The sequence below is a fragment of the Trachypithecus francoisi genome, unplaced genomic scaffold (genome assembly GCF_009764315.1).
Source record: "Trachypithecus francoisi isolate TF-2019V2 unplaced genomic scaffold, Tfra_2.0 Lachesis_group12, whole genome shotgun sequence".
Lineage (NCBI taxonomy): Eukaryota > Metazoa > Chordata > Mammalia > Primates > Cercopithecidae > Trachypithecus > Trachypithecus francoisi.
Window position 1 is genome coordinate 651,258 of NW_022681457.1, and position 24,313 is coordinate 675,570.

Below are 24,313 nucleotides of genomic sequence, written 5' to 3' on the forward strand. Positions count from 1 at the left end.
CTCAGCCTCCCGAGTAGCTGGGATCACAGGCGCCTGTCACCTCGCCCGGCTAATTTTCGTATTTTTAGTAGAGACAGGGTTTCACCTTGTTGGCCAGGCTGGTCTTAAACTCCTGACCTCGTGATCCACCTGCCTCGGCCTCCCAAAGTGCTGGAATTACAGATGTGAGCCACCGCACCCAGTCTCGGAAGGGACTTTGAGAGAAAAACCACTTTGGCCAGTACCAGGCAGGAAAGGACTCAACGGGGCTCTAGTCCAGCTGCCTGTAGGAGCTGAGCCGGGCAGCCTCCTCGAGTACCTGTGGCCCCAGGGTCCCCATTCCACACCTTCTGCTGCATGTCTCTGGCCTCCCGCTCCAAGACCAGGTGGCTGAACGTTTGGTTGGCTCAAATCCCATTGACTGTCGTTTTGTGAGCACCTGTGTGCTAGGTGGCATCCTAAGTGCTTTAAGGAAGTGCTTCTGGAACTATCAGTGAGGAAGGACTGGGTTGCTTTTGCTGTTTTGTTATGTTTTTTTCTTGCCCATGCTGACGTGTGATGGTTCCATCACAGTTCACTGTAGCCTCGACCCCTTGGGCTCAAGCAGTCCTCCCATCTCAGCCTCCTGAGTAGCTGGGACCACAGGTGTGAGCCACCAAGCCTGGCTAATTTTTAATTTTTTTGTAGAGATGGGGGTCTCACTCCATTGCCCAGGCTGATCTTGAACTCCTGGGCTCAAGTGATCCTCCTGCCTCAGCCTTCTGAGTTTCTGGGACTACAGATGGGCACCACCATGCCCGGCTAATTTTTGTATTTTTAGTAAAGACAGGATTTCACCATGTTGGCCAGGCTGGTCTCGAACTGCTGACCTCAGGTGATCCGCCCGCCTTGGCCTCCCAGAGTGTTGGGGTTACAGGCGTGAGCCACTGTGCCCAGCCACAAACCCCATTTTAAAAGCTATTATCAGATTCTAAAGACGCAAAATTCCACAGTCGAATTCCTATGCAGGACCAAGTGCAGTTTCATACCTGCAATCCCAGCACTTTGGGAGGCTGAGGTGGGAGGATTGCTTGAGCCCAGAAATTCGAGAACAGCCTGGGTAACATAGCAAAACCCCATCTCTACAAAAAATAATTGTAAAAAATCAGCTTGACTGGGTGCAGTGGCTCACACCTGTCTCAGCACTTTGGGAGGCGTAGGCAGGTAGATCACTTGAGGCCGGGAGTGCAAGACCAACCTGGGCAACATGGTGAAACTCCATCTCTACTAAAAATACAAAAATTAGCTGGGCGTTGTGGTGTGTGCCTGTAATTCCAGCTGTTTGAGAGGCTGAGGCATGAGAATTGCTTGAACCTGGGAGGTGGAGGTTGCAGTGAGCTGAGATCATGCCAGTGCACTCCAGCCTGGACAACACAGCAAGACTCCATCTCAAAAAAAAAAAAAAACCAGAAAAAGATTAGGTCGTATGCCTGTAGTCTCAACTACTCAGGAGGCTAAGGCAGGAGGATCCCTTGAGCCCAGGAGGTTGAGGCTGCAGGGAGCCATGATTGCACCACTGCACTCCAACCTGGGTGACAGAGCAAAACCCTGTCTCTAAAAACAACAACAAAAAATTCAAAAGCAGAAAGTGCATCTGAAAAAAAGAAAAATAATGAAAAATGAAAACAAAAAACAAATTGCTATAGAGGTTGAAGTGCTAACCCTCTCTTGACTTCCTTCTGCTGGGCCAGGGTGTCCCTCCACACAGCCCTGGAGGCAGCACCTTAGAGGCTTCCATGATTAACCTGGAGGTCGTACGCCCCCTGGTGGAGGGTCCCCAAAACAGCTAACACAAAGTTTGGGGTCCTATTAGTACACCAGGGGTATCAACCAAGGGGACCAACCCAAATGTGACCTTGGGGCTGGATTGCGGAGCCTCAAATGACAGGAAAAGAAACGTAATCCCTGGCCTGGCGTGGTGGCTCACACCTGTAATCCCAGCACTTTTTGGGAGGCCGAGGTGGGCGGATCACCTCACCTCAGGCAAAATAAAAAAAAAAAAAAAAGCCAGGTGTGGTGGTATGCACCTGTAGTCCCAGCTACTTGGGAGGCTGAGGCAGGAGAATCACGTGAACCCAGGAGGCAGAGATTACAGTCAACCGAGATTGTGTCACTGCACTCCAGCCTGGGTGACAGAATGAGACTCCATCTCAAAAAAAAAACATATATATATATATAAGCCCTGAGCTAGGCAGATGCTATTAGATTCAGGTTTGGGAGGAGCTCTCTGCTGTGTCTTTGTAGGGTCTGGGACTTGACTGGGGCAGGAGCTGGGGAAGTGTGGTCCAGAAATAAACCAGGAGGCATAGGGAGACCTGGGAGGAAGCCAGGGATGCTGGTGACCTGGGCGAGGGAAGGACCGCAGTTGGGATGGACCAGATGCGGGTAACATTTTGAAAGGTGGAACTCTGCGTCTGTGTGTAGTCAGAAGGCTGGAGGCTTCTTCCTCCACGCGCTGTGGAAATGGGTGGCCTTGTTTAGATTCTAGTTCTGCTGCTTTCTTGCAATGGGCATGAGATGTGGCCTCCCTGAGCCTCTGTTTCCTCCCCTGTGAAATGGCAATTGTAAGACTGCATGCCACAAAAAAATAGACAAAACTTTATAACAATACAGAACATTTATTTGTTTATTTGTTTTTGAGATGGACTCTCGCTGTGTTGCCCAGGCTGGAGTACAGTGATGCAGTCTCAGCTCACATGATTTTCCTGCCTCAGCCTCACGAGTTGCTGGGATTACAGGCGCCTGCCACTACACCTGGCTAATTTTTGTATTTTTAGTAGAGATGGGGTTTCACCATGTTGCCCAAGCTAGTCTCGAACTCCTGACCTCAGGAGATCCGCCTGCCTTGGCCTCCCAAAGTGCTGAGATTACAGGCGTGAGCCACAGCGTCCGGCCAGGAAATGTTTACTGATCACTGACTGCGTTCTAGGGGCTGCTGTGAGCACTTTACGCTTAAACCCACAACAGTGCTTGAGGCAGGTGTCGAGATCACCCTTGGTTTACATACAAGGAAACTGAGGCACAGAGAGGTCTGGTAACCCACCTAAAGTCCCACAGCAAGTAAGTGGTAGAGCTGGGATTTGCAGCTGGAATTCTCCAAGAGTCTGTAGTTTCACCTTCACATTATGCAGACAGACACTGTTATAATTGATAGTCAACAGAGCCCAGTGCATGGTAGGTATGCAACCAGGATTAAATTATTGCTTTCATTTTCCTGGGTCTTGAGCAATCAGGCCTTATTTTGTTTCTACTGGGTAACCTGAGGCTCCAAGAGGGGCAGGAGATTTCCTGAAGACCCCCAGCTCTGCAGACCACACAGGGTAATAGTGATATTTCATAGTGTTCACTGGGTATGAAATATTGTTTTTGTTTTGTTTTTTGTTTTTTTTTTGTTTTTTTGTTTTGTTTTGTTTTGTTTTGAGACGGAGTCTCGCTCTGTCACCCAGGCTGGAGTGCAGTGGCACAATCTCGGCTCACTGCAAGCTCTGCCTCCCGGGTTCACGCCATTCTCCTGCGTCAGCCTCCCGAGTAGCTGGGACTACAGGCACCTGCCACCACGCCCGACTAATTTATTTTTGTATTTTTTAGTAGAGATGGGGTTTCACTATGTTAACCAGGATGGTCTTGATCTCCTGACCTCGTGATCCGCCCATCTCGGCCTCCCAAAGTGCTGGGATTATAGGTGTGAGCCACCGCGCCCAGCTGCTTTTCTTTTTTTTTGAGACAAGTTCTCACTCTGTTGCCCAGGCTGGAGTGCAGTGGCATAGTCTTAGCTCAGTGCAACCTCTGCCTCCTAGGTTCAAGCAATTTTTGTGCCTCAGCCTCCTGAGTACCTGGGACTACTGGCGCATACCACCATGGCAGCTCATTTTTATTTTAATGTGTTTTTGAGACAGAGTTTCGTTCTCGTTGTCCAGTCTGGAGTGCAATGGCGTGATCTCGGCTCACCGCAACCTCCGCCTCCTGGGTTCAAGCAATTCTGCCTCAGCCTCCTGAGTGGCTGGGATTACAGGCATGCGCCACCATGCCCAGCTAATTTTGTATTTTTAGTAGAGACGGGGTTTCTCCATGTTGGTCAGGCTGGTCTTGAACTCCTGACCTCAGGTGATCCACCCACCTTAGCGTCCCAAAGTGCTGGGATTACAGGGGTGAGCCACCGTGCCCAGCCCGTGCTAGGTTTTCTATGCAGGTTAACTCCTAATTCTCAAACTACTCTGTGAAGTAGGGACTAAGATTATCCCCATTCTTTGGATGAGGAAACTGAGGCTCAGTGAGGTGAAGTCACTACCTAAGGTCAGGCAGAGAGTAAGGGATAGGCCCAAGAATTGATCCCTGTGGGCCAACCCTAGAACCCGTGCTCCTGTCCACCTCCCACGTCCGCAAAGGGCTTTGGCCTTGAGTCCCTCTCCTCCTCTCCCCACAGGCTGAGAACCTCTTGCTGGACGCCGAGGCCAACATCAAGATCGCTGACTTTGGCTTCAGCAACGAGTTCACGCTGGGCTCAAAGCTGGACACATTCTGTGGGAGCCCCCCATACGCTGCCCCGGAGCTGTTTCAGGGCAAGAAGTACGACGGGCCGGAGGTGGACATCTGGAGCCTGGGAGTCATCCTGTACACCCTCGTCAGCGGCTCCCTGCCCTTCGATGGGCACAACCTCAAGGTACCGGGCGAGACTGGGTGCGGGGTGTCAGCCCCTCCCAACAGTCAGGCCCCCATCCCCCACACCCCTCCCCTGTAGAGGGCCTCAGTGGTGGGACTGACCTGAGTTCCCATGGGAAGACGGGACAGGCAGGATTCAAGTCCCCTCTGCAGTGAGGCTGGCCAGATGGACTATGCCATGCTGGGGTTAAGGGCATGATCTTTGCAGCCAACAGGCTTGAGTTCAAATCCTGACTCATCCGTTCACTGAGCTAATATTTATGGCCCACTTCTCTGTGTCAGGCTCTGTTTTGGGCTCTGCATGTAAGGCGAGAACAAAAACTCCCACTTGGCTGGGTGCGGTGGCTCATGCCTATAATCCCAGCACTTTGGGAGGCAGAGGCGGGAGGATCACTTGAGCCTGGGAGTTCGAGACCAGCCTGGGCAACATAGGGAGACGCTGTCTCTACAAAAAATACAAAAATTAACTGGGCATAATGGGGCACGCCTGTAGTCCCAGCTACTTGGGAGGCTGACGCGGGAGGATCACTTGAGCCTGGGGGATCAAGACTGCAGTGAGTTGAGATCGTGCCACTGCCCTCCAACCTGGGTGACACAGGGAGACCCTGTCTCCAAAAAGAAATTAAAAAACAAACAAACAAAAAAACCCGCCCTCGTATATGCTACGCCGTGGGTGAACCTTGAAAACATTGTGCTAAGTGATTCCATTAATGTGAAATGTCCACAATAGGCAAATCCATAGAGACAGAAAGTGGATTACTGGTTGCCTGAGGCTGGTGGGGAGAAGCGAGTTGGAGGCTCATTGCTAAAGGGTACAGGGTTTCTTTTGAGGGGATGAAAAATGTTCTAAAATTGAATGTTGTGGCCGGCCTGGTGGCTCACACCTGTAATCCCAGCACTTTGGGAGGCTGAGGCAGGTGGATCACTTGAGGTCAGGAGTTCGAGACCAGCCTGGCCAACATGGTGAAACCCCATCTCTACTAAAAATACAAAAATTAACTGGGCATGGTGGCGGGCGCCTGTAATCCCAGCTACTCAGGAGGCTGAGGCGGGAGAATTGCTTGAACCCGGGAGGCGGAGGTTGCAGTGAGTCGAGATTGCGCCATTGCACTCCAGCCTGGGTGACAGAGCGACACTCTGTCTCAAAAAAATAAATAAGTAAAATTGAATGTAGTAATGATTGTACAACTCCGTGCGTATACTAAAAACCATCGAATTGTGCCCTTCGCTTCAAACAAAACAATTCCTGTCTTCTCAGACTAGCATTCCTACTGGAGCCAGGCAGCTAACAAAACAAATACGCAAACTAGATACGATATCAGATGCTGGCCAGTGCTGTGCGGGGTGGGGGGAATATTGTAAAGGGGTGGGAGGTGTGGGCTGAGTTGTTGCTTGCTTTATTTTTTTTTTTCCTTTGAACTTTTTATTTTGAACCATTGCCAATCTATGGAAAAGTTGCAACAATAGAGCGAATAACACATGGTATGTTTCAGGAGCTTCACAATCGCTGGCCTGTGTCCACATTTGCTGTATCTGTCTGTGTTTGCATATGATCTTTGCTGCTGTCATTGATATTGATGAGACATTTGACAGTTGCAGACACTGTGTCCCTTTATCCCTAAAGGCGACAGCGGGTTATCTCCTGAGACCAGGGGCGTTTTCCTGTTGATGGTGACATACAGGAAATACAACAGTGGTATAATCCTGGCCTCCACCCCATGGCCCATACTCAGATTTCATCCATCATCCCACAAGTATCTTTGGCAGCTATTTTTTTTCCCAGTCAGGGATCCACTCGGGTCCCCGAGTTGCATTTAGCTGCACCATCTCTTGTGTCTCCTTTCATCCAGAACAGTTCTCAGCCTCTCTTTTGTCTTTCGTGACATTGACATTATCGATTAGTTCAGGCCAGTTAATTTTGCAGAACGTCCCTCAATTTGTGTTGCCTGGTGTTTCCTCTCGATTGGAATCCGGGGTGCATTGGGGCAGGAATTCTGCTGCTGGGACGCTCTGCCCTGCTCTGCGTGGTCCATGAGGAGCATGTACTGTGATCTGAAATTGGAAAGTCAGGGAAATACTTGCAGGGGACAGACCGTCAAAGCAGAGCCCTCAGTGATGAAGAGGAGGGAGTCCCTTCTTCACAGTGGCCTTGGCCGAGTATCTAACCCCTCCAAGCCTCAGTCTCACCTGCTGTTCAATGAGGATCATAAAGATACCAACCCTGTAGGCTGGGCGCGGTGGCTCACGCCTGTAATCCTAGCACTTTGGGAGGCCGAGGAGGGTGGATCACGAGGTCAGGAGATCGAGACCATCCTGGCTAACATGGTGAAACCCCGTATCTACTAAAAATACAAAAAATAAGCTGGGCGTGGTGGCAGGCACCTGTAATCCCAGCTACTCAGGAGGCTGAAGCCGGAGAATGGTGTGAACCCAGGAGGCGGAGCTTGCAGTGAGCCGAGATGGCGCCACCGCACTCCAGCCTAGGTGACAGAGTGAGACTCTGTCTCAAAAAAAAAAAAGATGATACCAACCTTGTGGCAGTGATTTTTAAGGACTGGCTGAGATCTGGGATGCAAAGTGCTCATTCAAGACAGCCTCCTGGCCGGGCGCGGTGGCTCACGCCTGTAATCTCAGCACTTTGGGAGGCTGAGGCAGGCAGATCACCTGAGGTCAGGAGTTCAAGACCAGCCTAGCTAACATGGTAAAATCCCGTCTCTACTAAAAACACAAAAATTAGCCGTGTGCGGTGGCACACACCTGTAATCCTAACTACTCGGGAGGCTGAGGCAGGAGAATCGCTTGAACCAGGGAGGCAGAGGTTGCAGTGAGCCGAGATCACACCACTGCACTCCAGCCTGGACAACAGAGCAAGACTCTGTCTCAAAAAAACAAAACAAACAAAAAAGCCTCTGACACTCCGGCCATAGCTGAAGCCTGGGGTAGGGAGGTGCTGTCACAGAATAATTTTTCTGAGCCTCAAGCATGAAGCTAAAAGACCTTTTTGAAGGGCCAGGCCAGTGTCTCACCTGCCCCAGGACCTTGTCACTTTCTGCCATCCTGGTGTTCCCACCAGGCACCCCTGGCCTTGCTGGGCAAAGGAGGCACACAGCTGAGAAGAGGCAGGTTCTAGCTCTGTCAGTTCCTTTCTGAGTGACCTTGGACATGTCCTTTTCTGAACCTCAATTTCCCACCTATAAGATGAAGACATTAAGAGTATTCAGGACAGGTGTGGTGGCTCATGCCTGTAATTCCAGCACCTTCGGTGGCCAAGGCGGGCAGATCACTGGAGGTCAATAGTTCGAGACCAGCCTGGCCAACGTGGTGAAACCCCGTCTCTACTAAAAATACAAAAAGTAGCCAGGTGTGGTGGCGCATGCCTGTAGTCCCAGCTACTCGGGAGACTGAGGCAGGAGAATCACTTGAACCTAGGAGGCAGAGGCTCCAGTGAGCCAAGATTGCACCTCTGCACTCCAGCCTGGACGACAGAGCAAGACTCCATCTCAAAAAAATAAAGAGTTTGACACCAGCCTGCGCAACATTTCAAGACCCCATCTCTACAAAAAAAAAATATTTTTTAAATTAGCCGGGCATTGTGGTGCATGCCTATAGTCCCAGCTACTTGGGATGCTGAGGTGGGAGAATTGCTTGAGCCCAGGAGTTCCAGGCTACAGCAAACTATGATCACACCACTGCATCCAGCTTGGGTGACAGAGCAAGAGCCTGTCTCTTTAAAAAAAAAAAAAAAAAAAAAAAAAGCATCTGCTTGCAGCCTGTCTGCATGTGTTAAGCCCTTCGCTGGAGCTTGACATCTGGCCACAGCATCATGCTTGGGAGCTGCGCTGGAGGTGGCAGTGGAGGCCTGATGGCTGCTTCTCCCCATCACATGACAGGCAATATGGCATTGTGGTCACACAGCACAGGCTCCAGAGCCAAGGCCCTGCCACTTTCTGGCTGTGCAATTCTGGGGCAAGTGACCAAACCCTTCCGGGCCTCAACCTCCTCGTCTGGAAAGTGGGCATTATAGCTGGGCTTCGTGGTGTTGTGAAAATTGATGTAATATGCATAAAGCACTTAGAACACTGCTGCTAAGGGGTAAGTGTCCTGAAAGTGATCCACATGAAATATTAATAGCCCTTTATGGTCTGCAGAGGCTCCCCAGGCATGGGCATCTTTCAGCCATTTTAGGAGAATGCCCCAGCAGAGGACCCTGTCCCACATCTTTCAGCCATTTTAGGAGAATGCCCCAGCAGAGGACCCTGTCCCAAAGGAGTCCTGTTCACCCCCCATGCTCACTTCATTCCTACCGGTTTTCTGCCTCCCTCCATTTTTTTGTTTGTTTGTTTGTTTGTTTGAGACAAAGTCTCACTCAGTCACCCAGGCTGGAGTGCAGTGGTGCAGTCACAGCTCGGTGCAACCTCAGCCTCCCAGGCTCAAGCAATCCTCCTGCTTCAGCCTCCCGAGTAGCTGGGACCACAGGTGTATACCACCACACCTGGCTAATTTTTGTAATTTTTGTAGAGACGGAGTCTCACTGTGTTGCCCAGGCTGGTCTCGAACTTGCGGGCTCAAGCGATCTTCCCCCCTCGGCCTCCCAAAGTGCTGGGATTATAGGCGTGAGCCACCACGCCTGGCTGTTGCAGTTTTTTATTCAGATGGAAAGAGCTCCCCCGGTCTGCCAAGCCATGGATTTATCTGATTTTTCACAGCTTTGGTAGGGCCTCTCATAAATGGCCCTTAAAGAGAAAGCCATCAGATAAATCCATGAATGGCCTTGAGGAGTCTATCTTTGGACAACAGGCATGGCTTGGGGAGGGGAGAGATGGGAAGGCAGGAGGGGCAGTAGGGTCTTCTCCTTGCCCTTGAGTGAATCTCGTATTTACATACCACTGGCTCTGGGACAGGCATGTGGTAAGCATTTTACAGATTTTTTTTTTTTTTCCAAGACAGAGTCTTGCTCTGTTGCCCAGGCTGGAGTGCAGTGGCGCGATCTCGGCTCACTGCAACCTCCGCCTCCTGGGTTCAAGTGATTCTCCTGCCTCAGCCTTCCGCATAGCTGGGATTACAGGCTTCCGCTACCACATCTGGCTCATTTTTGTTTTGTTTTGTTTTGTTTTTTTTAAATAGAGATGGGGTTTCGCCATGTTGGCCAGGCTGGTCTCAATCTCCTGACCTCAGGTGATCCACCTGCCTTAGCCTCCCAAAGTGTTGGAATTACAGGCGTGAGCCACGGCACCTGGCCACATTTTTACAGATGTTAACTCACTTGTACCCTGGCAGCAAGCATGTGAAGTGGGTCCTGTAATCCCTTTCACAGACAAGGAGACTGAGGCCCCAGTGGCTGACTCACTTACCTACCTCCCTCTTACCTGACTTAGAGAATAAACTTCCTTTTTTTTTTTTTTTTTTTTTTGAGACGGAATCTTGCCCTGTCACCCAGGCTGGAGTGCAGTGGCGTGATCTCAACTCACTGCAACCTCCACCTCCTGAGAGTTTAAGTGATTCTCGTGCCTCAGCCTCCCAACTAGCTGGGACTACAGGCAGCCACCACCACACCCAGCTAATTTTTGTATTTTTAGTGGAGATAGGGTTTCACCATGTTAGCCAGGCTGGTCTCAAACTCCTGACCTCAGGGGATCTACCCATCTCTGCCTCCCAAAGTGCTGGGATTACAGGTGTGAGCCACCGTGCCTGGCCAGAGAATAAGCTTTCTCTGCAAGTTTTCCTCTAAATGAGAAGTTACGTAGCTTAAGTTTTTTGTTTGTTTGTTTTTTGTTTTTTTGTAGAGGCAGACCGGTTGTTCAGGCTGGTCTTGAACTCCTGGGTTCAAGTGATCCCCCTCCCTCGGCCTCCCAAAATGTTTGGATTACAGGTGTGCACCACCATGCTCAGGTCATTTTGTATTTTTTGTAGAGATGAGGTCTCTCTGTGTTGCCCAGGCTGTTCTTAAACTCCTGGGCTCAAGCGATCCTCCCGTCTTGGCCTCCACGCCTGGCCAAGAATTTTTTTTTTTTTTAATTGCAGGGTCCGTATGATGTTCCCATTTTATGGATAGGGAACTGAGGTCAGGAGAGAGGAATGGGGTTTTGCCTACCTTGTCAAGAGCTGGGACTCAGAGCTTCTGTCACTTCTATCAAAGGGGCTGGGACAAAGGTGTGTGTGTGTGTGTCTGTGTGTGACAGTGTATGTGTGAGTGTGTGTATATGTGTGTGTATGTGTGTGTGCGTGTGTATGTGCCGTGTATGTGTGTATGTGCGTGTGTGCACGTGTATGTGTGTGCGTGTGTGTATGTGTGCGTGTGTAGTGTGTGTGTATGTGTGCATATGTAGTATGTGTGTGTCACAGTGCGTGTATGTGTGTGCGTGCGTGTGTGTGTATGTGCGCGCGTGTGTGTGTGTGTGTGTAATAGGTGGGGGGCGAGGCAGACCCCCCGCCTCCAGTAACCCCCTCCCTGCAGGAGCTGCGGGAGCGAGTCCTCAGAGGGAAGTACCGGGTCCCTTTCTACATGTCAACAGACTGTGAGAGCATCCTGCGGAGATTTTTGGTGCTGAACCCAGCTAAACGCTGTACTCTTGAGGTGAGCCCAGCCTCACAGCCAGCGGGGGCCCTTCTTGTCTCCTGACTCCCCTAGACTCTGCCTGCCCCCACCCACAAAAGCCTTCTTGACACACTTTTCCTCTCCCATGCCCACCTAAGATCTGCTGCTGGTGAGTGGGGGTAGACAGGCCATCCACGGAAAAGCTCCCGGGCCTGTCCTGACGCCACCCCCCCGACAGGCTCACCCACTCCCCGCCTTGCCAGTAATTAGCTAATGAGCTCCTAGGATGATTACAGGGTGCCAGGGACCCAGATGATGCGGAGGAGGGACGGTGGCATCAGGAGGCTCCGGCAGGGGACGCGGGGGAGAGGGAGGCCCAGGAGGCGCTATCTCTTAGGAAGCCCGCAATACTGGGTGTTAGGCCTCGGAGGTTTGGGACAGGGCAGGTAGCCCTACCTGGGGGCCTCTGGGAGGTGGGAAGCTGTATGATTCCTTCTGACACCTGTCTTCCCCCTTCCCTGCTCGTGATGCCTGCAGCAAATCATGAAAGACAAATGGATCAACATCGGCTATGAGGGTGAGGAATTGAAGCCATACACAGAGCCCGAGGAGGACTTCGGGGACACCAAGAGAATCGGTGAGGGTCCGGGAGAGCCATCCTGTCACCCAGGATGGAGCGCAGTGGCTCAGTCTCAGCTCACTGCAACCTCCACCTCCCAGAATCAAGAGATTCTTGTGCCTCAGCCTCCCAAGTAGCTGGGTCCACAGGCGCCTGCCACCATGCCCAGCTAATTTTTGTTATTTTTATTTTTTTTTTTTTTGAGACGGAGTCTCGCTGTGTCGCCCAGGCTGGAGTGCAGTGGCTCGATCTCGGCTCACTGCAAGCTCCGCCTCCCAGGTTCCCGCCATTCTCCCGCCTCAGCCTCTGAGTAGCTGGGACTACAGGCGCCTGCCACTGCGCCTGGCTAGTTTTTTGTATTTTTAGTAGAGACGGGGTTTCACCATGTTAGCCAGGAGGGTCTCAATCTCCTGACCTCGTGATCCGCCCGCCTCGGCCTCCCAAAGTGCTGGGATTACAGGCTTGAGCCACCGCGCCCGGCCAATTTTTGTTATTTTTAGTAGAGACAGGGTTTTGCCATGTTGGCCATGCTAGTCTCGAACTCCTGACCTCAGGTGATCTGCCCGCCTCAGCCTCCCAAATTTCCGGGATCACAGGTGTGAGCCACTGCCCCTGGCCCGTGTTCACTTTGATATTAAGACATAAAAAGAGACCAGGCGAGGTGGCTCATGCCTGTAATCCCAGCTCTTTGGGAGGTCAAGGTAGGAGAATCACTTGAGCTCAGGAGTTGGAGGCCAGCCTGGCCAACATAGGGAGACCCTGTCTGTACAAAAAAATAAAAATAAAAAGTTAGCCATTTGTGGTGGTGTGCACCTGTAGTCTCAGCTACTTAGGAAGCTGAGGTAGGAGGATCCCTTGAGCCCAACAATTTGAGGCTGCAGTGAGCTATGATCACGCCACTGCACTCCAGGCGACAGGGTGAGACCCTGTCTCAAAAGAAAAAGGGCCAGGCGCAGTGGCTCACGCCTATAATCTCAGCACTTTGGGAGGCTGAGGCTGACAGATCACCTGAGGTCAGGAGTTCGAGACCAGCCTGGCCAACATGATGAAACCTCGTCTCTACTAAGAATACAAAAATTAGATGAGTGTGGTGGCGGGCACCCATACTCCCAGCTCCTCTGGAGGCTGAGGCATGAGAATTGCTTGAATCCGGGAGGCAGAAGTTGCAGTGAACTGAGATCACGCTGCTGCACTCCACCCTGGGCGACGACGAGCAAAATTCCATCTAAAATAATAATAATAATTACGGTAGTTACTGTTAAATGGCAAAATCCGGAATTACTTTTGCATCAACCTAATGATATTAATAGGTTGAAGACAACAAAAAGTTGAACCATATGAAATTGCCATTTTATTGGTTTAAAATTGTCAGTACCACCAATTTTGTATGGTTTAACCTAATAGTGATAATTTATTCTGTCACATAACTAAAATGAATAGAGTATGCAGCCTTCAGGCACAGTTGAATCCAGGTGCCCAGAGACAGTTTTGGGGAATGTTTTCTTTTTTTTTTTTTTTTTTTTTTGAGGCGGGGTCTCGCTCTGTCACCCAGGCTGGAGTGCAGTGGCCGGATCTCAGCTCACTGCAAGCTCCGCCTCCCGGGTTTACGCCATTCTCCTGCCTCAGCCTCCCGAGTAGCTGGGACTACAGGCGCCCGCCACCTCGCCCGGCTAGTGTTTGTATTTTTAGTAGAGACGGGGTTTCACTGTGTTAGCCAGGATGGTCTCGATCTCCTGACCTTGTGATCCGCCCGTCTCGGCCTCCCAAAGTGCTGGGATTACAGGCTTGAGCCACCGCGCCCGGCCGGGGAATGTTTTCTATGGTAGCTTTTTGCCAGGCTGCTGTCACCCTAGGAGGCAAGCAGATCTGGGTCACATGCCTGCAATGAACCAGTCAGTGTGGCTCTAGGTGTAGAACACACTAATTAGCCAGACCTGGGTTATCTGCTTGCCTTAAGATTGGAGCAGAGGGGCCATCCACGTCATCTGAGCGGAAAGAATGTTCTTTCTTTCTTTCTTTTTTTGAGACAGAGTCTCACTTTGTCACTCAGGCTAGAGTGCAGTGGCAGGATCTTGGCTCACTGCAAGCTCTGCCTCCTGGTTTCACCCCATTCTCCTGCCTCAGCCTCCCGAGTAGTCGGGACTACAGGTGCCCACCACCACGACTGGCCAATTTTTTCATAATTTTAGTAGAGATGGGGTTTCACTGTGTTAGCCAGGATGGTCCAGATCCCCTGACCTCGTGATCTGCCTGCCTCGGCCTCCCAAAGTGCTAGGATTACAGGCGTGAGCCAGCGCGCCCGGCCAAGAATGTTCTTTCAGAGGACATCAGCGTGCTGTTGGGAAGGCCTTGAGGATGGGTACTGGCCAGGTCAAAGAGCAGACACCGCTGAATGATACGGAAATGGGTGGAAGTGGGTCAGGTGCAGTGGCTTATGCCTGTAATCCCAGCACTTTGGGAGGCCCAGGTGGGTGGATTGCTTGTGCCCAGGAATTTCAGACCAGCCTGGATAACATAGCAAAACCCTGTCTCTACTAAAAATACAAAAACCTAGCTGGGAGGATCAGCTGAGCCTGAGGAGGCCGAGGCTGCAGTAAGCTGTGATTGTGCCACTGCACTCCAGCCTGGGTGACAGAGTGACACCCCGTCTCAAAAAAAAAAAAAAAAAAGAGAAATGGGTAGAAGTTAAAGTTTCCGGAAGTCTGAACCTTCTCTCCATCCCCGCTTCCCAGAGGTGATGGTGGGTATGGGCTACACACGGGAAGAAATCAAAGAGGCCTTGACCAGCCAGAAGTACAATGAAGTGACCGCCACCTACCTCCTGCTGGGCAGGAAGACTGAGGTCAGTGGGCGCCAGGGGCCCTTGGGAATGCATGATGCCTGGGGGAGGGACTTGGGGTGCAGAAGAGCCTCATCTGTCGTCCTCTCACAGGAGGGTGGGGACCGGGGCGCCCCAGGGCTGGCCCTGGCACGGGTGCGGGCGCCCAGCGACACCACCAATGGAACAAGTTCCAGCAAAGGCACCAGCCACAGCAAAGGGCAGCGGAGTTCCTCTTCCACCTACCACCGTCAGCGCAGGCATAGCGATTTCTGTGAGTATCAACCCCACCCCCTCACGCGCCCTCCTCCTCCCCAAGGCCCAGACTTACAGTTATGTCAAGGTTCTCTGATTGGCAAGCAACAGAAACCCACTGGAGCTAACTGCAGAGAGGGAGGAATGTCTTATAAAGACACAGGGCATTGCACGGAACTTGGAGGCAGGAGTGCACAGCCAGGCTCAGGAAGGGATTAAAACTGGAAAAGCAGCCGGACCCAGAGCAGACACTCTGTCCTGCTTCCTCTCTGCTTGTGTGGTTTTTCCTTTGTCTCTTACTTATTTCATCCTATCTTTTTTCCTGATCTCTTAGCTCCCCGATTTTTTTTTTTTTTTTTTGAGATGGAGTCTTACTCTGTTGCCTAGGCTAGAGTGCAGTGGTGTGATCTTGGCTCACTGCAACCTTTGCCGTCCGGGTTCAAGTGATTCTCCTGCCTCAGCCTCTTGAGTAGCTGGGATTACAGGTGCCTGCCATAGTACCCAGCCAATTTTTGTATTTTCAGTAGAGATGGGGTTTCACCATGGTGGCCAGGCTGGTCTTGAACTCCTGACTTCATGACCCACCCTCGGCCTCCCAAAATGCTGAGATTACAGGTGTGAGCCACCGTGCCCAGCCTTTTTTTTTTTTTTTCTTTTTTTTTTTTGAGACAGAGTCTCACTCTGTATCCCAGGCTGGAGTGCGGTGTCGTGATCTTGGCTCACTGCAACCTCTGCCTCCCGGGTTCAAGCTATTCTTGTGCCTCAGGCTCCTGAGTAGACGGGATTATAGGCACCTGCCACCACACCTGGCTAATTTTTGTGTTTTTAGTAGAGAAGGGTTTCACCACGTTGGCCAGGCTGCTCTTGTACTCCTGACCTCACGATCTGCCTACCTCAGCCTCCCAATGTGCTGGGATTACAGGCGTGAGCCACTGCACCTTGCCCCCGATTTCTTGCCTTAGAGACCAGTCCAAGTGGCAGCTGGAATCTCTTTGGTCCAGGATGGAGCTCTGATATCAGAGTCCAGTTTGAGTTAATCCACTGTAACTGGGGCACAGGAGGACACATTGTACAAAGTGGCTGCTGAGAGCCTGCCATCTGGCTTTGCCTCCACACTGAAGTGAAGGAGGCTCTTCCTAGTGGAAGAGGGCTGGGCAGACAGCTGATTATACCCCACATTCTGCAACTGACAGACATCTCATCTGCTGCAGAAAATTAAGAGAGAGTCTGAGTTTAAATCTGGGCCGGGCTGGGCGCGGTGGCTCAAGCCTGTAATCCCAGCACTTTGGGAGGCCGAGATGGGCAGATCACGAGGTCAGCAGATCGAGACCATCCTGGCTAACACGGTGAAACCCTGTCTCTACTAAAAAATACAAAAAAACTAGCCGGGCGAGGTGGCGGGTGCCTGTAGTCCCAGCTACTCAGAGGCTGAGGCAGGAGAATGGCATAAACCCGGGAGGCGGAGCTTGCAGTGAGCTGAGATCTGGCCACTGCACTCCAGCCTGGGCAACAGAGCGAGACTCCATCTCAAAAAAAATAAATAAAAATTAAAAAAATTAAACAAAAAAATAAATAAATAAATAAATAAATCTGGGCCGGGGATGATGGCTCACGTCTGTAATTCCTTGGGGAGGCCAAGGTGGGCGGATCACCTGAGGCTGGGAGTTTGAGACTGGCCTGGCCAACATGGTGAAACCCTGTCTCTACTAAAAATACAAAAAAACTAGCCGGCGAGGTGGCGGGTGCCTGTAGTCCCAGCTACTCAGAAGGCTGAGGCAGGAGAATGGCATAAACCCGGGAGGCGGAGCTTGCAGTGAGCTGAGATCTGGCCACTGCACTCCAGCCTGGGCAACAGAGCGAGACTCCATCTCAAAAATAAATAAATAAAAATTTAAAAAATTAAACAAAAAAATAAATAAATAAATAAATAAATCTGGGCCGGGGATGATGGCTCACGTCTGTAATTCCTTGGGGAGGCCAAGGTGGGCGGATCACCTGAGGCTGGGAGTTTGAGACTGGCCTGGCCAACATGGTGAAACCCTGTCTCTACTAAAAATACAAAATTAGCTGGGCGTGTTGGTGCGTGCCTATAATCCCAGCTACGGGGGAGGCTGAAACAGGAGAATTGCTTGAAACTGGAGGCCGAGGTTGCAGTGAGCCGAGATCACACCACTGCACTCCAGCCTGGGCAACAGAGAGACCTTGTCTCAAAAAAATTAAAAAAAGAAAAAAAAATTGATACACCCACCATCAGCACCCATCATGCATAGAAACTTCCAAGAGGTCCCTTAACCCACACACTCATCAGATTTTAACTCTTTCTGCTATTTCTTTTAATGGCTTTATTAAGGTTAAAATTCATATACCAAGCAACATACCCATTTAAAGTGCACAATTCAGGCTGGGCACAGTGGCTCACACCTGTAATCCCAGCAGTTTGGGAGGCTGAGGCAGGAGGATTGCTTGAGCCCAGGAGTTCTAGACCAGCCTAGGCAACAAAGCAAGATACCGTCTCTACAAAAAATTAAACATTGGCCAGACGTGGTGGCTCACGCCTATAATCCCAGCCCTTTAGGAGGCCGAGGTGGGTGGATCACGAGGTCAGGAGTTCAAGACCAGCCTGGCCAAGATGATGAAACCCCATCTCTACTAAAAATACAAAAAAAGCCAGGTGTGGTGGTGGGCATCTGTAGTCCCAGCTACTCGGGAGACTGAGGCAGAGAATTGCTTGAACCCGGGAGGTGGAGGTTGCAGTGAGCCGAGATCATGCCACTGTACTCCAGCCTGGGCCACAGAGCAAGACTCCATCCCCCTGCCCTCCCAAAAATTAAAAATTAGGTGTGGTAGTGCATACCTGCAGTCCCAGCTACTTGGAAGGCTGAGGTAGGAAGACCACTTGAACCTAGGAGATCGAGGTCATGGTGAGCCGTGATCGCGCCACTGCAGTCCAGCCGGGTGACAGAGTGAGACCTCACGTCAAAAAGTAAATTAAAAAGTGCACAATTCAATGGCTTTAATATATTTACAGAATTGTACATCTATCATGAGTGATCTCAGAACATTTTCATTACCCCAAAAAAGAAAATTCACAACCTTTAGCAATCACCTTCTAGGCTGGGCGCGGTGGCTCATGCCTATAATCCTAGCACTTTGGGAGGCTGAGGCAGTCAGATCACCTGAGCGCAGGAGTTCGAGACCACTGGGCAACATGGCGAAACCCTGTCTCCACAGTGAAATACAAAAATTAGCCAGGCATAGTGGCAGGCACCTATAATTCCAGCTACTCAGGAGACTGAGGCAGGAGAATTGCTTGAACCCGGGAGGCAGTGGTTACGGTGAGCTGAGATCCTGCCACTACACTCTAGCCTGGGCGATAAGAGTGAGACTTCTTCTCAAAAAAAAAAAAAAAATCAACTTCCAATCCCCCTTCCACCCTCAGCTACTAATCTACTTTCTGTGTCTATGAATCTGGCTATTCTAGATGTTTCAGGTAAATGGAATTATACGACGTGTGGCCTTCACTAACTGGCTTCTTTCATTTAGCAGAAATTTTTCAAGGTTCATCCATGATGTGGGTATCAGCACTTCATTCCTTTTCATTGCCAAGTAATATTCCATTGCATAGATAGACCACATTTTGTTTATTCATTCATGAACGTGTGGATTGCCTCCACTTTTTGGCTGTTGTGAATGACGCTGCTGTGAACATTTGTGTCCGTGTTTTCATGTGGCTGTGTTTTGCCATCATTTCTCTTGGGTACATATCTGAGAGCGGAATTGCTGAGTCATCTGGTAATCCTGTGTTTAATAGTTTGAGGAACTTCCAGAGTGTTTTCCAACTCTCTGTTCTTTTTACAGCCCTGCTTGTCTGCAGGGGTGAAGTTTTTACTCTGGGTCAGGCACTGGGGTGTCTGCTAATCTGATCTTTTTTTTCTGTCTCTTGCATATTTCACCTTATCTTATTTTCTGGATCTCTCAGTTCCTAGATTTCTTTTTTTTGGTTTGTTTTTTTGAGACAGAGTCTCGCTCTGTTGCCCAGGCTGAAGTGCAGTGGCACAATGTTGACTTACTGAAACCTCAGTCTTCCAGGTTCAAATGATTCTCCTGCCTCAGGCTCCCAAGTAGCTGGGATTACAAGTGCAGGCCACCTCGCCCAGCTAATTTTGTATTTTTAGTAGAGACGGGGTTTCACCATGTTGGCCTGGCTGGTCTTGAACTCTTACCTGAGGTGATCCGCCTGCCTCGGTTTCCCAAAGTGCTGGGAATACAGGCATGAGCCACTGTGCCCGGCTGCTCCTAGATTTCTTACATCTCAGTTTTAGAATCCAGCCCAGGGCTGAGTGCAGTGGCTCACACCTGTAATCCCAGCACTTTGGGAGGCTGAAGTTGGTGGATCACTTGAGCTCACAAATTCGAGACCAGCCTGAGCAACATGATGAAACCTCATCTCTGCAAAAAAATACAAAAATTAGGCTGGGCACAGTGGCTCATGCCTGTAATCCCAGCACTTTGGGAGGCTGACCTGGGTGGATCACCTGAGGTCAGCAGTTTGAGACCAGCCTGGCCAACATGGTGAAACCCTGTATCTTCTAAAAGTATCAAAATTAGCCGGGCGTGGTGGTGGGTGCCTATAATCTCAGCTACTTGGGAGGCTGAGGCAGGAGAATTGCTGGAACCTGGGAGGCAGAGGTTGCAGTGAGCCAAGATCGTGCCATTGCACTTCAGCCCGGGCGACAACAGCGAGACTCCATCTCAAAAACAAAACAATTAGCTGGGCATGGTGGTGTTCACCTGTAATCCCAGCTACTTGAGAGGCTGAGGTGGAAAGATGGTTTGAGCCTGGGAGACTGAGGTTGCAATGAGTCCAGATCATGCCACTGCACTCCAGCCTGGGTGATAGAGCTAGACTGTATCTCAGGAAAAAAAAAAAAGAATCCACCCCAAGTGTTAGCTAGAATCTCCTTGGTCCCCTCATCAGGACCAGGATGGAGCTCTGATATTGAGTCCGGTTGGGATTAATCCACTGTAACGGAGGCACAGGAAGACACATTGCACAAAGTGGCTGCTGAGAGCCTGTGCTCTGGCCTCCCCTCCACACTGAAGTAAGGGAGGAGAGAGGTGTCAGGGAAGCTGAGACCCAGCATGAGCCCCATAAGGGAAGTGGTGCTTCTGCCCTACCTCCACCATTGTTGGATGGTCAAACGTCTTGTCTACCCCACCTGTAAAATGACAGGGTGTGCCCAGAAAGTTCCTAAGGAGCTTGTGAGTTCAGTATCATATGGTTAGAACATGGTAACCTTCAGAACTCCCCACACTGAGACCTGAGTTCTAGGGATTCTCAGGAGAGGGATTCTCAGGAGTGCCAGGTATCTGTCATTGTCATTGTAGAGCTCTCAGCTTGTGGTTCTGGGATTTTTGAGCATATATTGCTCCTGAGGATCTAACATGCAGATGTTCTGACTCTCTCAAGTTTGAGATCACTTGGCACCCCTGGGTTCTAAAACAGTAGATTCCTAAGATGTTCCAAGGGACCAGAATTATTTTGTGTTGCTTTTGAAATTGTTCATACAATCACATCCTTGAAAATGTGTTAGTTTGGAAAGGATAGACAGTGAAAAAGTCTTCATCCAACACATATCCCCAGCTCCCAGTTTCTCAAATACAGCGACTGTTAGGGGTTTTGTTGTTGTTGTTGTTTTGTTTTTTGACAGAGTCTCGCTCTGTCACCCAGGCTGGAGTGCAGTGGTGTGATCTCGGCTCACTGCAACCTCCGTCTCCTGGGTTCAAGCGATTCTCCTGCCTCAGCCTCCCGAGTATCTGGGATTACAGGCATGTGCCACCACACCCAGCTAATTTTTTTTTTTTTTTTTGAGACAGAGTCTCGCTCAGTCGCCCGGGCTGGAGTGCAGTGGCAGGATCTCAGCTCACTGCAAGCTCTGCCTCCCGAGTTCACGCCATTCTTCTGCCTCAGCCTCCCGAGTAGCTGGGACTACAGGTGCCTGCCACCATGCTTGGCTAATTTTTTTTTGTATTTTTAGTAGAGACGGGATTTTACGGTGTTGGCCAGGATGGTCTCGATCTCCTGACCTCGTGATCTGCCCATCTCGGCCTCCCAAAGTGCTAGGAGTACAGGTGTGAGCCACTGTGCCTGGCCCTGTTACGGGTTTTATATGAATTCTTTTGGAGAGATTTTATTCATAAATAAACATGTAAAAAGATAGATATGAGGCCCGGCGTGGTGGCTCACGCCTATAATCCCGGCACTTTGGGAGGCTAAGTTGGGAGGATCACTGGAGTCCAGGAGTTCGAGACCAGCCTGGACAACATGGCGAAATCCCATCTCTACAAAAAAAATACAAAAAGTAGTTGGGATGGTAGTGTGTGCCTATAGTCCTAGCTACTTGGGAGGCTGAAGTGGGTGGGAGGATGGCTTGAGCCTAGGAGGCCGAGGTTGCAGTGAGCTGAGGTCACGCCACTGTACTTCAGCTTGGGCACCAGAGCGAGATCCTGTCTCAAAAAAAGAAAAAGAAAGAAAGAAGGAAACTGAAGATACATAAAAACAATAAGTAAATTCTCCCCTTTTGAAACAAGTTATAGTCCTTTGGAGATATTCATATATAAGCAAGTAGATAGAGATCTATAGATACACACTTTTTTGCTTTTGTAGACAAGTGATAACACATTGTTGACCCATCTCTTGTCTTGCCTTTTCTACTTTCCAGTCTATCATGAAGGTCATTCTGTATTGGTGCATAAAATGCTTCCTTATTCTTTTTTATAGCTGCATAATTTTCCGCTGTGGAAACACCTTGACTTATGTAGTCATTCCCCTACTAAGGGTCTAATGGTGCAGGCCGGGTGGGGTGGCACACACCTGTGATTCCAGCTACTTGGGAGACTGAGGCAGGAGAATCGCTTGAGCCTGGGAGGTGGAGGTTGCAATGAGCAGAGATTGCGCCACTGCACTCCAGCCTAGGCGACAGAGCTGGACTTTGTCTCAAAAAAGAAAAAAAGAGAAGGTGCAATGAATGGCCTGTATGTGCATGATGTCACTGATTTGGAGTTTCTAGGTCAGTATATGTGCGTTGGTAATCTTGAGGTAATTTTGACAGATACTGTCAGAATGGCCCACACAGAGATTGCAGCCCACATGAGGAATTCTCAGGTTCCAACGATCCCCCAGAGTCAGTTCTGGGTTTCCGTGGTGATGCCAGCTCTAAACGGTGCCCCCTCCCCCAGGTGGCCCATCCCCTGCACCCCTGCACCCCAAACGCAGCCCGACGAGCACGGGGGAAGCAGAGCTGAAGGAGGAGCGGCTGCCAGGCCGGAAGGCGAGCTGCAGTGCCGCGGGGAGCGGGAGTCGAGGGCTGCCCCCCTCCAGCCCCATGGTCAGCAGCGCCCACAACCCCAACAAGGCAGAGATCCCAGAGCGGCGGAAGGACAGCACGAGCACCCCCGTGAGTGACCAGGGCTGGGGGGCAGGGCTGGGGGCGCCGCCACCTGTGGCCAGCCTGCGGACACCACCTGAGCCACATTCCTCAGGCCCTGCCTTCATCTCATTCCACAGGCAGAACTCCTTCTTACCAATTCCTTCTTATATCCATTCATTCATTCAACAAACATTGATCAAGTGCCTCTGTTTGCCTGAGCTCAATTTATACACAAACACTTGATGTTCGTGTATAACGTTCTGTGTCAAAGAAGTGAAGAACATACTCTTGGCAGAAAGGATTTAATACAGGAAATTAAGTGCTTTTAAAAATGTGGGAAGGGCCAGGCATGGTGGCTCATGCTTGTAATCCTGGCGTTTTGGGAAGCCGAGGCAGGAGGATCACTTGAGGCCAGGAGTTTAAGAAACATAGCAACACTCCATCTCTACTAAAAATCAAAAACATTAGCCAGGCATCATGTTATGTGCCTGTGGTCCCAGCTACTCGAAAGACCGGGGTGGGAGAATCACTTGAGCCCGCGAGGTTGAGGCTACAGGGAGGTTGAGGCTACAGGGAGCTGTGATCCTGGGTGACAGAGCAAAACCCTGTCTTAATGAATCAATAAATAAAATATTAATAGTAATTTAAAAAATCAGGCCAGGCACAGTGGCTCATGCCTGTAATCCCAGCACGTTGGGAGGCAGAGGTGGGCGGATCACTTGAGGTCAGGAATTTGAGATCCACTTGGCCAATATGGCGAAACCCCGTCTCTACTAAAAATATGAAAATCAGCCGGGCATGGTGGCGGGCACCTGTAATCGCAACTACTCGGGAGGCTGAGGCAGGAGAATCGCATGAACCCAGGGTGCGGAGGCTACAGTGAGCCAAGACTGTGCTACTGCACTCCAGAATGGGTGACAGGTGAGACTCCATTAAAAAAAAAAAAAACAGCTGGGTGCAGTGGCTCACGCCTATACTCCCAGCACTTTGGAAGGCCGAGGCGGGTGGATCATGAGGTCAGGAGATCGAGACCGTCCTGGCTAACACAGTGAAATCCCGTCACTACTAAAAATACAGAAAATTAGCTGGGTGTGGTGCATCCACCGATAGTCTCAGCTACTCTGGAGGTTGAGGCAGGAGAATCGCTTGAACCCGAGAGGCGGAAGTTGCAGTGAGCCAAGACCACACCACTGCACTCCAGTCTGGGCAACAGAGTGAGACTTCGTCTCAAGAAAAAAAAAAAGTCGTGGGAAGCAGCAGCAGCTTCCCCAGCTCCTCAGCTCTTCCGGCATCTACATTACATTCTGTCCCACTCCTTGCTCCTCTGCTCTGCACATGTTCAGGAGCCGCCCCACGAGGCTGTGCCCTTGGCCTTTCAAGGCTGGTCATGGCAGGTTACTACCAGCCAAGTCCCAGCCTTGACCAGGGTGCACACAGGTATGAGTCTGAGCCAGTTGTGGGCCTAAACTTTTAAAAGCATGGTCGGCTGGGCGTGGTGGCTTACACCTGTAATCCCAGCACTTTGGGAGGCCGAGGCGGGCAGATCATGAGGTCAGGAGATCGAGACCATCCTGGCTAACACGGTGAAACCCCGTCTCTACTAAAAATACAAAATAAAAAATGGCCGGGCGCGGTGGCTCAAGCCTGTAATCCCAGCACTTTGGGAGGCCGAGGCAGGCGGATCACGAGGTCAGGAGATCGAGACCATCCTGGCTAACCCGGTGAAACCCCGTCTTTACTAAAAAAATACAAAAAACTAGCCGGGCGAGGTGGCGGGCGCCTGTAGTCCCAGCTACTCGGGAGGCTGAGGCAGGAGAATGGCGTGAACCCGGGAGGTGGAGCTTGCAGTGAGCTGAGATCTGGCCACTGCACTCCAGCCTGGGCGACAGAGTGAGACTCCGACTCAGAAAAAAAAAAAAAAATACAAAAAAAAAAAATTAGCCGGGCGTGGTGGTGGGCGCCTATAGTCCCAGCTACTC

The 24,313-nt window shown here is 50.6% G+C and overlaps 1 protein-coding gene across 3 annotated transcripts in view; it reads left to right on the forward strand.

Moving 5' to 3' along the window:
• MARK4 (microtubule affinity regulating kinase 4) overlaps nt 1-24,313 on the forward strand; it is a 57,726-nt gene that overhangs the window by 17,457 nt on the left and 15,956 nt on the right. For all 3 annotated transcript variants that reach the window (XM_033223651.1, XM_033223652.1, XM_033223653.1), the window contains 6 exons: nt 4,442-4,678; nt 11,132-11,251; nt 11,750-11,849; nt 14,564-14,673; nt 14,764-14,923; nt 22,144-22,361. In XM_033223651.1, coding sequence (XP_033079542.1) covers nt 4,442-4,678; nt 11,132-11,251; nt 11,750-11,849; nt 14,564-14,673; nt 14,764-14,923; nt 22,144-22,361 — 945 coding nt within the window. The remainder of the gene's footprint in view (nt 1-4,441; nt 4,679-11,131; nt 11,252-11,749; nt 11,850-14,563; nt 14,674-14,763; nt 14,924-22,143; nt 22,362-24,313) is intronic.